General features: G+C 36.0%; 1 protein-coding gene across 1 annotated transcript; it reads right to left on the bottom strand.

Annotated features, from left to right (window-relative positions):
* Window positions 1–954: 954 nt before the first annotated feature.
* On the bottom strand, window positions 955–11,165 carry CTCFL (CCCTC-binding factor like). The gene is made up of 8 exons (XM_019470692.1): window positions 11,015–11,165; window positions 10,400–10,533; window positions 8,312–8,432; window positions 6,848–6,997; window positions 5,137–5,297; window positions 4,305–4,487; window positions 3,409–3,529; window positions 955–1,109 (listed from the first exon to the last, which is right to left on the bottom strand). The coding sequence occupies exons 2-8, from the start codon at window positions 10,499–10,501 to the stop codon at window positions 955–957; spliced, it is 993 nt and encodes a 330-aa protein (XP_019326237.1). The 5' UTR covers window positions 10,502–10,533; window positions 11,015–11,165.
* Between the last annotated feature and the right edge of the window lie 3,668 nt (window positions 11,166–14,833).

Here is a 14,833-nt window from a genome sequence, read left to right as displayed (position 1 = left end):
ACGATCATGCAGCTCTCTGTCTGTCCAGATAACTCATCTGACCAAAACTAAGACAAAAGATTAGTTTTTAATTAGATCTGCATGCTGATCCAACTCACCCTACAGCCGTATGGTTGCTAGAGCTGAAACAGAGAGAAGAAAGAAAATTATGCCCGGGACATAGGGAAAAAAGGACAGGCAGCATCATCCAGCTGTGAAACCATACCCAAAGCCTGCAGGAACTCTAACAACAAGCCAAAAAGTAAGGCATCTGCTTCTGCCACTATTTTCCATGCTGATGTAAAACTAAAGGAACTCTTCTGAAGATAATGACATTGTACCCATTGAAAACCACTGGGAAAAGAGAATGGAGCTAATAACATTAAATAATTACTAGAAGTATGGGGCATAAAACCCTGCACTTTTTTAGCACAAAATTGTATTTTAGCATTGTGAATTCTATTAGAAACGAAAGCGTTTGCAGAAAACAGATCTAGTAAATGTTTCTTGCATTAAAAAATCATTGCCTTTCATGTGCTAACCTCAGGAAAGTACAAATAGACTGAAGTTCATGCAGCTCAATTCTATAGAGCTACTGAGGAATAAATTTGCTTCAGATCAGTATGCAATTCTGTGAGTAAATCTGGAAGAAAAATGAAATGTGAGGTGAAACAAACCTATCTACTTTTTCATAAAGTACTCTGAAATTAACTAATTTTTTCTTCATTCTGTTATTACAGGTATGTAATAAAACAGGTATGAAAATAATGAACAGGTTCCCTATAACTTTTACACTTTGGCAATGTTATTTAGGTTACACAGTAGAAATTGCAACTAGAAGAAAAACGAGCACAGAAGGGCTTCAAGAGCTTTCAACCAGTGTTTTTTCTAGCCTTCTAACTGGACATAGTTACACACTTTGAACCGGTGAGTTACAACCAGTGAAAACAAGGAAGACCAGAGTCTGTTCGTGCGTTATTTGTCCATCATGTTGAGAATCATTTCACAAGTCATTTCTGTTTTCTGTTCTCTCGGAGTTGCTGTTTCTATTCCATCTAAAACAGGAACAATCTCACTGGCACAATGTTCATTTTTCACAGTGGAGACATCTTGGAACGATTCCAGGTCAACTTTGCAAAAAAAATTAAACATTGTGGTGATTAACCAGAAAGACAAGTAAGTATTTCAATAAATTTAATGAATAGGCAATTTACTTTAGTAGAGAAAATACTGCCAATATCTTTTATAGTTTATTTGGAGAATAAATATATTTTATGTTGGATATTACATTACAAGCCATGTTAGTAAGTAGTACCCATGGTATTCTTATCAGAGGAAAACTAATCATTATTTAACTGGAAATTTAATTCTCATATACATGCATTTTATTTTTTAATTATTAGTAACAGCAAATCCTTGACAGCACCAGTCACACAAGTAATCTTCTGTAAAGCCACATAGAGGATCCCACAGGTCCCTGCAAGTTGTGCAAGAAGTGAACAGTGACATATACTGGCAAACATCAACTTTGGGAAAAAATCTTCTGGAACCAGCACAGAAATTTCTAATATCTGTGTGAGTCAATTAATGGACTGATTATTTGCATGAACAACATCTAAAGACATATTATCTTAGCTCTAGAAAATCAAGCTTCCATATGAAGGGATCTGCAAGATACTGAAAAGAAATTGTTTGCACATAGCAAAACATTAATAAACAGCAAAATCTAATTATTGCAAAAACATAAACACTGCAACTGTAACGTTTCTCTCCAACCATACCATTACAGCCTTACCAGTGAAAACAGAAGTGTCAATGCTAATGTAAACTCAGCTGCTGATATATATTCATTAGATTCAGAAAAGCTTCAACATTTCTTCTTCGCACTATGTCAAATTTTATCGCAGTGTCATTAGCCACAAACCAGTGTAGATATAATCTGATATACCAAAATTCAAGGTTTTAGGACACCTAGGCCTTAGATGTATCTCTATTCTTGTCTCTTACTCTGTAAAAGTTACCTGAAGAATCCTACCAAGGAGACTACTATGGCTTTCACACAGCATCTGGGAAGCAGAGAGACAAAAAATGACAAGACGTTCTGGTCAGGCAAAGCTATTTTTTTGGCCCTGGTGGCCCTGAAGGTGACCTCAGAAACATACGGCCAGCTCTCACCCTGCAACAGTGCAGAGATTCAGCATTAGATCAAACAGACAAGGGGAAGGCAGGATGCATAAGGATACAGGGTTCCTGCCCATGGCCTGACCTAACTGAGTATTGTGTATTGCGCTTTGTCTAATTCAACAGAAATGCACATAAATGAAATTATGAGCAGACACCTCTCCTGGGTCAAATTTAGACTGTAAGGTGAAACTGCTACAATATTACTACATATGCCGTAACAGGCTAAGGTTTATTTGAGAGAATAAAAAAAAATACTTCATATGTTTTTAGAGTTGCAAAGAAGATAAAACATAAATGATTATATCAGGAACGTACTAGCATACCCCAGATAGAAAAGGCACTGCACTTATTGCTGTGGAGTTCTTGCTGACAAGACATCAACTGACCAACTAGTCTACCATTTTGGTCTGCCAAAACCTGAACTTACTCACTTTCTGGGAATCTTAACCTAATGAGAAAAGATGAGGAAGCAGAAGAAAGAGAAAGAAAGAGATTTAACTACGGACCATCTTTGGTCAACTTCAACTTATACTGAAGTTTACAGAATAAATGCTCAGCGCTCAAGAGCTATCCACAATGAGTAACCCTAAGTAATTACAAGTGAGTTTCTGATCGCACAGACATGCTGAACCAAGAGCTCTATAAACTGGCCTGATCACCTCTACAGTACAACAGAAGAATGACTCTAGCTATTTACATCAGTAGCATTTTTATTATTATTTGATCACTATCTGGTCTGAGTATGAGAGAAAGAAGATGAACAATTTCTTTATTAAGATGTGCTAGATCTTTTGTGATTAACATGCAATCTGAGTTCTGAAATTGAAAAGTTTTCAATCTGGTCTGTATTAAAGCACTGTATTATAAATCATGAGCTCTTAAGAAAACTCACTATGGCTGAACTCAGTAATGATGTGTTTCATCCTCCTTTATAAAGGCAAAGGGAATTTGTTAAAGGGAAAAGAAAAATGCATTTGTAAGCATTGCTAAGCAGGGAGTTTAGGAAGACATTTGCAGGAACAGGGGAATAGAAGTCCCAGAACGGGTACCTGAGCAATGAGCCAACTCAGATGACAAGAATTTCTGACACACAATAAAGACTATTCTGAAGTATTCTTCCATTATTAGCACTTAAATTAGCTTCATTGTGAAACAGTAATTAAACAGCAGGGGAGATTCACTGCCTTAGCCTTCTATTCTTGATTCTAATTTACATGATTAAATTCTAACTTATTCGCTGATTACCTTCTTGCTTAACACGCTTTGGGTTCTCATGGGTTTTATTTTTGCCCTTGCTTCTTTTTCTGGGTGTAGCAGTTTTTGCCCTCACCAATCCACAATTTTCAGCATGCTTATGCATATTATTCTGTTAGCATAATGAAGCACAAATATATGAATCAAATATTAATGTATGCAAGCACTTTAACACACACACACAAAAACCAAATATGGTTCTGACAGACAATTTTGGAACACTAAGTGAAAGGCTGACTTAGTTAACAACCTCCATAAAACTCCTGAAGATTTTCCAGAATACATATTAAAATTCTGCTTTAAAGGAACATTGCCATTTGGTGGGTATAAAATCAAATTTATCATTTTCTGGTTCCTGGATAAGCAATAAAGTTTTACATGCAAAATCTGTATATGGAAAAAAGGTTACATTTACTTTAGAAGTGTGCACCAGAGATATGTTCTCACTGCGTATGATTTTGACGATGTGAATAATAATTTCTTACTTTCCTTGCTGAAGTGGTCCCAGCACTCTTTCACCTCAATTATCCTTCCAAATTCTTTAATTTGTCTTAGAATTCATACATCCACACTGCCTTTTTATTTGTTCTAAGACTACTGTATTAAACATTAGTAACTTCAATACTGGATTGTACAAACTGGTACCAACCCTGAAAATATGATGTGGCAGATACTTTCTGCCTAAAGGGGAATGCTATAAAGTTCTTTATTAATCCCACCATGTAATGTTTGGGAAAGAAAACAAACAAGTTGTGCTGGCTTAGCATTAAGGAGTTAACATTCCAGCCAGTACACTGCTTTTTACTCTCAGTCCTTTGTGACAATATGATCTGCAATACTTAGCTAAAGATAACTCCACTGAGATTCCTTAAAAGGAAGTATCTTACCCAGAGTGAATAGCCCTTACCACATTTAGGGCATTCATAAACTGTAGGCTTAATATTAGAATCATGGTGCTTCCTAAAATGAAGAGTGAGAAGCTGCTTCCGTCGAAAGCTTTTACTGCAGCACAAGCAAGTGAAGGGCTTCTCACCAGTATGGGTTCGTTTATGTACAATTAAGCGTCGCTCCTGAAACAAAGAAAATATCTGTAACATAACTATCCAGCTCTGTGACACGCTCAAAAAAACACACAGGCACACAGAAAAGTGCAAGGATGTTGCACAGGCTTCTTAATTATCCTCCACTGTAAGCAGATGCTGAGGAACACATTGGGATATTGCCCACTGACTTGGAAAAGGTCAGAGCTTTTCCTCCTAACCTTATTAAGGTTAGCAGAGAAAATAATCAGAATGGAGCAATGGTACATTCCAACATATCAAGGCCAAAGCAATGCTATCCTAAGTGTATTCTTTAAAATAAAATTTTCAGTTCAGACTGAATTTATTCTGTGACGCTGCTGAAAATCACATTTAATGCGCAAATATTATATTTTGTTCTCATCACAGTGTCACTGAAAGCGATTGCTCTTACTTTATACTTCTAAGCAGTTCATGTAGAAAAGATTTATCAAGAAGATAGCCTCAGACTTTCCAGCATTTCAATTTTACTGTTTATTTGTGAACCATTTATCTGGCAAATAAATATAACTACACTATTTTAGTTAGATGGCAGTAACAAAAGTTTTTATCTTCTTAAGGTAAATATAACCCCAAAGCCAACCCTATCTTGCCAAACGATCAATTGAATAAGCAATAATTTTTCAGTGAATTTAAATACCTGCTTACATGCGTAGCTGCACTGATCACATTTGAATCTTTTTTCATTTCTATGAGTCTTCTTGTGCTGAATAAGAGCATAGCGTTCATGAAAATCAGCTTCACAGTAACTGCATTTAATTGCCACTGCCATGTAGGAATGCAGATTTCGCAAGTGGACACCTGAACAGTTATTAAAAGCAATTAATTTTAATGGTAAATTTTTTATTTACACCATTTTGAACAAGAGTTTGACTGTGCATAGCCCTGAGTAATGCATACGTTGTAGAGGAAAACACAAAAAAGAACTTTGTGTTCTCTGCAGTAGGGGTAAAATTGACAAACAGGCAATTTTTCAAATTAGATTAAGATAACTAAAGTTGCAGCAAGATGTTGTAACTTTCCAGAGAAATTAAGCAGTTACAAGCCTATATCTTACTGATTTCAATGGAAATCATTTAATAAATCAAATCCTTTCAAAAATTCCAGTAACTGCCTGCTTTTATCTATACACAAAAATTCATTTGAAAATGCTACCCAAAGTAGTATTTACAATATTAAAATGAAAAGTGCAAAAATACATGAACAAAGAAATTGTTCTACGCTTCTACTTTCAAATACTTAATAGACTTCAATGGTATCTTTATTTGAAAATATAAATAGATGCTAAAGGCATCTTTGCATGTCTAAGTATTTCTGGAAACCTAAAATTTTATATAGGTTTTGTTGGTATTGGTCAGCTATATTGCTTCAAATACAGTAAATATGCTGTATTTCTAATATACTGATTTATTAATAAACTCTCATCTGTATAAAAACATTTTCTTCCTAGAAAAGAAGATGAATTTACACATGAAATGTATAATGAAAAATTCCGTTATCTGCATATAGAATGAAGATGAACTTACGCAGTGGTTTGTTCTTTGCATTCTGGGAAAAGACCCCAAGAAGCTAAGAGACATTTGAGTTTATTGTATCACCTTCAATGTTTCATGAGTATTATACACCCAGAAAATAATCTTTGATATTGATGTAATAGAATTTAGAATTCTAAGAGTTTTGAATCCTTGAAGCATAGTAAAACCATTATCTGCTGGACTGATGAAGTCAAACTTAAAAGTTAACTTGCACTTTACTGGCAAATGCAATTACATGTATTTCTTTACATTACAAGGACAATGCGCTCAGCAACTAAACACGCAGTACAATTTTAGATTAAGAGATAAAAGCTGATTTGGTATATGCAAAAAAACATGTATATTAGAACATTCAATCTATTTTAGTTTCTCATATAGCTAGACGCATATAGACATTTTAACTAGAGCTGAGAAAGAAACAGAATGTGAGAACTGAAATGGCTTTATACAGATCTGACTATTTTCTGTGGCTTTGATAAAAAACTTTTAAATAGAACCTGGACATAGGTTTTTGTGAGGTACCTTCTTACTGAAAAACAGAAGGTCACAATGCCACAGGTATCGAGCAGAAAAAAAAAGCTAAATGTTTGCTACTTTGCATTTTAAACAAATTAAAACATCAACCACAAGATGTCACCACATCTCCTTGCAGGAGGAACTTACCTGTAAAACAATGAATATACTTTCCATAGAAATATTCTGTAATGATATAAAGCCATATATAACATATTTGGTATCATTGTAAGCAATGAAAATTAGAGACTTCACCTCTAATTATCTCTACGTTTCATTTTCAGTTTTGCCCTTTAAACTCACCCAAGTCACTTCTTCGTGCAATAAAGGTACTACAATGTGGACACTGGTACTTTGGCACACTTTCTCCATGCTTCTGTAACATATGGATTTTCATGGTACCACTTTGAGTGAATTTGGTCTGGCAAACATAACACTCATAGGGTTTTTCACCTATAAAAAACATATTAAAATAACATACACTTAGAAACTCTCTCTACTCATTTGATACAAATGCAAAATTCCCACAGATCTCAACATCCAAGTTCTAGCAACAACAGTCTCCAGACCAACCAAAATGTTACTATTAGTTGACAATGCACCTAAAAAAGTTTACACAGCCGATTACAATGCAAAATCTTGGTTTCCAGAAGCTGCGAGTCAAACTGATGAAGCGTAAAGCCATTAATATAATTCTGAACTATTAATCAGGAATTATTTTAATTAAATTTTATTTTGTCTTGAATATTTCACATACAAAAATGCAGAATTATCAAATGTGCAAAGGGAGAAAGTGAACAGCTGTAACAACATCATGATAAAAATGATTCAACACCAGCCATTGGTAATAGCGGAAGAGAAAGTAAATTCTTTTTTTGCCATTCTGCCCCAAAAAGTCACATCAGGTGCGAGTATCATCAAAAATTACATCAACACTGGCAATTAGTGCAGTGCAATAAGAGCAGAGAGAAACAGCTAGTGCTGAGGACCCAACGTGCACACAGATTTTGAACCAGCTCCAGTCTGGTTCTGTGGACTAAGTCCCTACCAGTACTGGATAGCACTGTTGGACTCTTCTGGTTGACGCTCATTAAAAAAGAACTGAGTTTAATTGCACCAAACTGCCTTGAGATATGAACCAAAGCACGGTAAGTGGGGATATTTGGAAAATTTGATTCAAACCACATTCTCACACTCTGATTCAAACTAAAACACTAATCGTAACATATATTACATATCATAACTGAGCTAAGTTAAACCCTGAAGTATATGATAGATACTAACTGCCTTCTCAGAAGGCATGCATGTTACAGAGCCATGATTGGAACACATTGCTTTCAATGTTAAAACAATTTAAATCTTTGCTGACCAAATTAGTTACTAGCAATCTGGGGCCACAACGATGTCCATGTTTTGAACAGACATTTTAAACTCCCCCATCAGACACATCTCCATATAAAATTAACTAATTGAGAAATAAAAGTGACAACTTGATCCACAGAAAACACCACCACATAAATGAAATATTTTTCTAATATAAAAAATAGTTCAGGAGGAACAGCAAGACCGCAATTACTAGCACTGTACAGCTAGACTTCCAATACCCAAATCCAGAAAATTTAAAGAGAACATGTTATTCAGGCATGTATTTACTCAAAATCACAAATGAAAAAAGTGCTAATTTTAGAGTCTGAAATTAGATCATTCTAACCCTATGAATGTTAAGGGCCTAAGGACATAGACTTGATCATTACATCAGAGTCCTACCTGAATGAGTTATCATGTGCCTTTTCAGTTTATATGCATCTTTGCTAGCATAACTGCAAAGGTCACAGGCATAAGGACGCTCTCCTGTATGTGAGCGAATATGTCGTTTCATTTTGCTTGCCTAGTATAAAAATAAGAAATTTTCTGCAGTAACATTTACATTAGAGACATAATCAATTAAAATATAAGCAATTTTACAAAATACATCTATTGCAATTTTAAATATTGCATCAATCCCAGAATTAGCGCTCTCCTGCCCTCCTCCCCGCCCCTTTTTCCCTGTACAATCAGCCTGTTGTGGTTTTAGGTAACATTTCTGTACTCTTTCCCCAGATGATCTTACTTCCATATTTAGTGCCAACATAAACAGAAGGAGAAATTTTGTAAGAAAAACATAAAAGCTAGAATTTTTAAATCAGCTGAAGGGGATACCTACTACCTTCAGGCTACTTGGATACGCCAAACATAAAATTCCCTGAAAATACTCGGGAAAATAAGTGAAAGACCAAACTCATTAACCAAAGTCTTTATTCATCTTCAAATCCCAATGAAGCACTTTCATTGCAGAAGTTTAACTCATTCTACTTTTTTATACTGTTCTTGTGATATGTTCTACATAAATATTGTAGGTATGCAAGCAAAAATTAGGAATTACCTAATGTTCAGTTCCTCCATTTACAAACATACTTAATGAATTCACTGCTAGACCCATTCAAATCTACACCACTATTCACTTAAATAAAATTAAACATGATTGCCAATCTTCGCTATACAAAAGTCAAATCACATGCATGGTATTACTAGAGGGCTCCTTCAGCTCTCCTTATTCAGGTAAAGCTTACAGCAATATGAGTGAGAGTTCTGCAACAGCAATCAGTGCTGAATACTTCCTTATCGAAACAAGGGAAAGAATAGGACACTTTAACATAACCTGACAAGGTTTTTAAAGATGCAAGCTATCCAAAATCTAATTAATAAGATAAGGTGCATGGAATAAAGTTCAGGCTTGCTTACAGCTTTAGATCTGGACACAGCACATAAAAAATTTAGATACTGAATATCCACTAAACTGTGACAGTGACTCAATCATAGGTGACTGTGATTCAATCATAGATGCCTGACTGAAAGCCTATTTCTTCCAAGTGAACCCTTAGGCAGTCTCTAATTTTTTATTTCCAGATTAACAAAATTTCAATCCTGTAAAACCAAACATCATCAAGCGTATAAACACAATGCATGAGCTTCACTTTAGACATTAGCCAGTCTTGTCCCACAGTATATGGAATAGAAGTGTAAAGGAGGACCAACTATACTGTTATAGGATCAAATTCACACAAACACATTGTCCAGCAGCAATTTTAGCGTAATAAAAAAGAAAACATCCTTAAAATGTAACTAGTTTTAAAAAGCTAAATAATTGTACAAGTATTAATTTGAAGCAACTAATTTATAAATATTATTACATGGACAAAGTAAGGATTCAAGGAATTCAGATTACTCGTTCCTTTTTTGAGGGGTGATGGGGATGAAAAGATGTGCACAGAAATGAAATGCATGCCACCACAAAGTTTTACTAATCAGCTATCTTGCAGTAATACTGCAGTAACATAGCAGACAAATGAAATTCAACCCATCATTGTGGCCCAAGGCCATTAGCGGAGCCTGGTGGTCTTTGTTTTGATGCTATTATACATGGGCCATTGATTCCTGGGATCCAGCAGATCTCCGTACCTTTATAGTCTCTACAGTCCTCTTTCACAGTATTGAAGTATTACAGCAACCACAAGTTTGGCCATTCCTCTCAATTCAGAATGCGTATACGCATCCGCATCACAAGCTAAGTATTAATACTGTAGCTTAACATCTGCAACTACCTCTGTAATGTATTGACTTGATCTCGTATAGAAATTTGACAATAACCGAGGACGATACAGACAGTATGATATATGCACAGGTAGGTCCCAATTTAGCAGAAGCTTCTCAAGGTTAAAAATCTGTGCAAAAATGTTGTAACTTTACAGTACATTAAAATTGTAGTATGTAAAAGCCTACAAACCCTCCCAAAAGATTCAGTAAGGCTGTACTTACTTCTACACTAGAATATTTACACACTGAACACTTGAAAGGTTTTTCTAAAGTATGCTTGTAGCGCCTGTGTCGTGAAAGCTCACCACTGGTCACAAATGCCATATCACAGTCACTACATTTATAGGGTCTGGTCCCTGTAAGAATACACCGTTTCTTAGAATTTTATTTAACACCACAATGGTATGATTTGTCTGCCTTAAATCAACATGCACAATTTTTTAACAGAACCTTTTCTGAGATTCTGAATTTTTATATACAATAAATGTACACCATAAGTTTATTATAAACACAATTTATGGATTTGGTTCATATGGTTATATAGCAAAATGAAAACATTACAAAAAATTCTATTAGGCACGTAGGAATCAGACACAACTGAAGTCAATATTCAGTTTACAAAAATTTTTAGAATGGTATTTAACAAAATAAACGAATACATACACAGAGAGTTACTAACTACAGACCATGTCTTTTCAGCGTGGAACTCCAAATGAAATCGGAGAAATTTCTGAGCACAAAATGATCACAGAATACAGCTCTAAGACAAAGTCATTTGCCTGTTAATTAAATTTTGCAGACAATATGTAAAATGAAGTATTTTCACACGTTAGATACCTGTATGTACATTCACATGGTTATGCAGGAGAGTAGCTGTACGAAAAGCCTTAAGGCAGAGGTGACACACATGACGTTTCTCATCAGAATGGGTTTTCACATGACGATTAAGACTTGATAATCTGAGTGAGGTGAACGTGCACAAACCACAGTTGAAAACTTTCTCTCCTGTGGGAGCAAAGACATATTTAGATCGTATGAGCCACAAAATGACGACTTGACTTTTTCAAAAAATAGTACCAATTTCAATATAGTTCCTCTATGTTGTGTAAAACTACTTCATACTTCTACATAAAAGGACTTCAAAATACGTTAAAAAAAATCAAGCTGTCAGACAGAAATTACTGTATTATTTAAGACTTAAGTGATTTGCCCCAAAAATAGTGTCATGTGTTAGTGACACAGTTTAGAACCTAATCCCAGGAAACCTAACTCCTAGCCTAGCTCTCACCTCCAAGAGAGAATGAAACTTCCTCTCTTGAGAGCATCATTAAGACATGGTTCACCAAGGCACATACAACCTCTGCAACACATTTCTTGATGACAACTGTATAATTAGTACTAAGTAAGCTTGTTCAAAGATCTGGAAATGGCAGGTTAAGCTATTCTCAGCTTTCTGGTAGTCCTGAATCCATAAAGTGTATGTAAAAAATATCATGATGTAAAAGCCTCTTTAAAATTATTAGTTGAATTTGAGGAAAAAAAGATCAATTCCTTGAAGAAGTCACAGAATAAAGTTATGCTTTCTGGATTACATAACATTTCCAAGTTCATGGCACAGCAGTAATGAATTTCTTTTGAGCTTAACAAGTTAAGAGTAAATGTGCAACACTTTCAGTTTTGAAGAAGATTTGAAACTGTGAAATGGCAAATACGTCATATTTGAAGAGCCTTTCCAGAACAGTTGTCTCAGCTCCCAAGTGCACTCTCTGTAATGATTTTCATGCTGAGACCAAAATGTATCTTATACAATGCTTTATACCACACAGAGTTGTGCAGCTAACACTTCACTTCAATAACAGCAAACAAAAACACTTTATTGTTATTTATTCATTGTGGATTCATGCCCACACAAAAGAACATTGTTAGCTTTCTTAAAGCTGCTCAAATGTGCTTCCTATAAACGCAGTAACTAAACCAAGGGACATTAACAATTGGTACAATATCCATACTTTAAACAACCTCAGCCAAGATACCTTACTATCCAGATACTACGACACATACATTTACAGATTCTTCAACATTACTGATGTCATCCAACTTTTACAGTACAGACATACAGTTTCTAGGGAAACAGTTGCTTATCCATTCCTTTCTAAGTCAGTCCTTAACTTCTGCAACATACTTTTATGTTCCTAAAATCTTAAATCAGCCATTTTCTGTTACTTTTACTCTAGGTTCTGGGAGATATCTTGCTGACAGGCATTGATACTTGCCCACCACCCTCAGCCAGCAACTTGGAACCACTCTAAGCTCATCCATAAACCCCCGAACAAGCACATTTTGAAGCTGAATGACGGAACTAAGAAAGACTAAGTAAATTGTTAGGTTTATTCAGAGACATTTATATACATTATTAACTTTGAAATCTCCCTGGAGGTTTCAAATACCACATACTGTTCAAAAGACCATTAATTTCTAAATGTCATCCAAAATGTCTCTCCTGAACACAACACAGAGGACATCAGCCTGAACAAGTATCTTTTATCACGTAAGGCTGAAGGGTATTATTCCTCTTCCAAATTTCCACAGAATGTTAGATTTAACCTAATCTAAACTTAACAACACTGTGAATATTCAATAGAAAATTTCAATCTCACTTCAAAATCTAACTTAACGTATGTTATCTAAAAATGAACTACAAAGATAACTTTTTACCTTTTTCCCGATGCGGAGCACAAATCTGAAATTTTAGATTCTTGGGATTTCTTACAACTGTTTGTTCTGATGGAGTTGCATATTCCTGCTCTTTACCTTCATCGTATGAGTCTGACAAATCATCTTTGGCTTTGAAGCTCTGGCTCTTTGTTTCCCCAAGAGTGAAAAAAAGTTCCTTTCCTCCCCCCTCTTCAGACGAGGTCAGTTGCTGGTCCTTATTTTCAAATGCAATGACATCATTATCTCTGTCAACCTATTTAAAAAAGAAAATGTTTTACAACTTCCCTAATCAAAGGTAGTCGCTAGTGGCAAAACAACTGAGCTATCAACAAGATGCAAGCTACTAATTCATTTTCATTTTCAGCCTTAAATGTGATGGACAAAACTGCAACAAAAAATTTGCATTTAACATACAGCAGCCTAACTGGGAGGTGAACAATTACCAAAATTGAGCCCTAGCTCTTCAAAATTTTGCATAAAATTTCAGAGCAATATTTTAAGATTACAGCACTGAGAACATAGAACCTTATATCCTCATTTTTTTAAAACATTTTAAATTTAATCGCAGTACATTTACCTTTTAAAAGAAAATGACAAGAAAGTATGCTCTCAATTTTTTACCAAACTAATATAGGACTTTTGCAGCCTAATTGTAATGCTTAGATATTTTTCCTTGTCATACGGCAATTAACAAGGTTGTGATACTTTTTGCATTAGATAAATATGACCATACCTCAGAAATTATATAGGGTGGCACATGAGTTTTAAGAGAAAATAAATATTTTATTATAAAACCAATAGCTAGCACAGGATAAATACCAATGTTTGCATGTCCTTTTAATAAAATGCGTTTCAAATGAGACCATATTACACATCCAGCTTTAACAACGACTGCTCTATTGTACTAATGCAGGGGAAGAAGGGAAATTGTCTAATGCTACTTGAGAGATCTGGGCTGTCAAACCAAATGGCACCAAACTGGCGAACTGAATTAAAAACTTGTCTGAACTTCAACAGATTATTCATCCAGAAAGGCTAAATTTTTAGTTTGCCTTTTTAAACATGGGATGGAATTATAAAAAGCTGTACAAAGGATTAGATACTTAAGTCCAACACATTTGAATGCCTAGAAAAAATAATATTAAAGTCAGAACCAAATCAGTGTGATAGTAAAAGCTAACAGCTAACATACTGCCATCTTCACCTCATCCAGAACTTGTACCTCAATCAGTAGCATGCCTGGTGGTTTCTCTGTTGGCTTGCTTTCTGAATTCGCTGCTTGCCCTTTTTCTTGCAAAATGTTAATCTGCGTCAGCCCTAAGTCATAAAAAACACAGGTACCTTCCCTCACACTTACAGCCATGCCTGCTGGCACGTTGTATTATCTGCTCTGCCCCTGCTGCACCACAGGCTGCACCACAACTGCCCCGGCCAGCGCCACTATCACCACGCTCTTCTGCGGGTGGGCAGTTATCTGGCAGACTCCCTCCAAGTCCTCTTCCTCTGCCTCTGCCTTCAGGCACACTGTCTGTAGTGTCAGCAAGTGTTTTTCACCCTCTTCAGGAGACAGGGACCACTCTGGGGGGACGCTTGCCCCCGTCTGCATGTTGAGTCCTGCACTGTGGTCACTGGCACTGCTCTTCTCCTTCACTCGGATTTTCCTGTCCCCGTCACGCTCTTCTCCTCTTCTGTCCTTGTTTTTTTCCCCACCCACCGATTTTGGTGAAAGGCTCCAGCAGCCGTAAGGCCAGGTATGCTGCTGAGTGAACCTGTTCAAAAGGCAAGGTTAAAAACGAGGGCAAATCACAGCTTTCAGGACAACCCCCTGGCCCTGTCTGGTGCTCCAGCCCTTGAACCACCTTGCTGGCCTGCTCGCCCGCAGACCTCCTGCACACTGACCACCACAGCACGCCTGCCACCCCCTGCGCCCCCCGCCACCTC

Source organism: Aptenodytes forsteri, unplaced genomic scaffold (genome assembly GCF_000699145.1).
Source record: "Aptenodytes forsteri isolate BGI_AS27 unplaced genomic scaffold, ASM69914v1 Scaffold159, whole genome shotgun sequence".
Classification (NCBI taxonomy): Eukaryota; Metazoa; Chordata; class Aves; order Sphenisciformes; family Spheniscidae; genus Aptenodytes; species Aptenodytes forsteri.
Note: the sequence above shows the minus strand (reverse complement) of the source record. Positions and strands in the feature narration are given on the sequence as shown.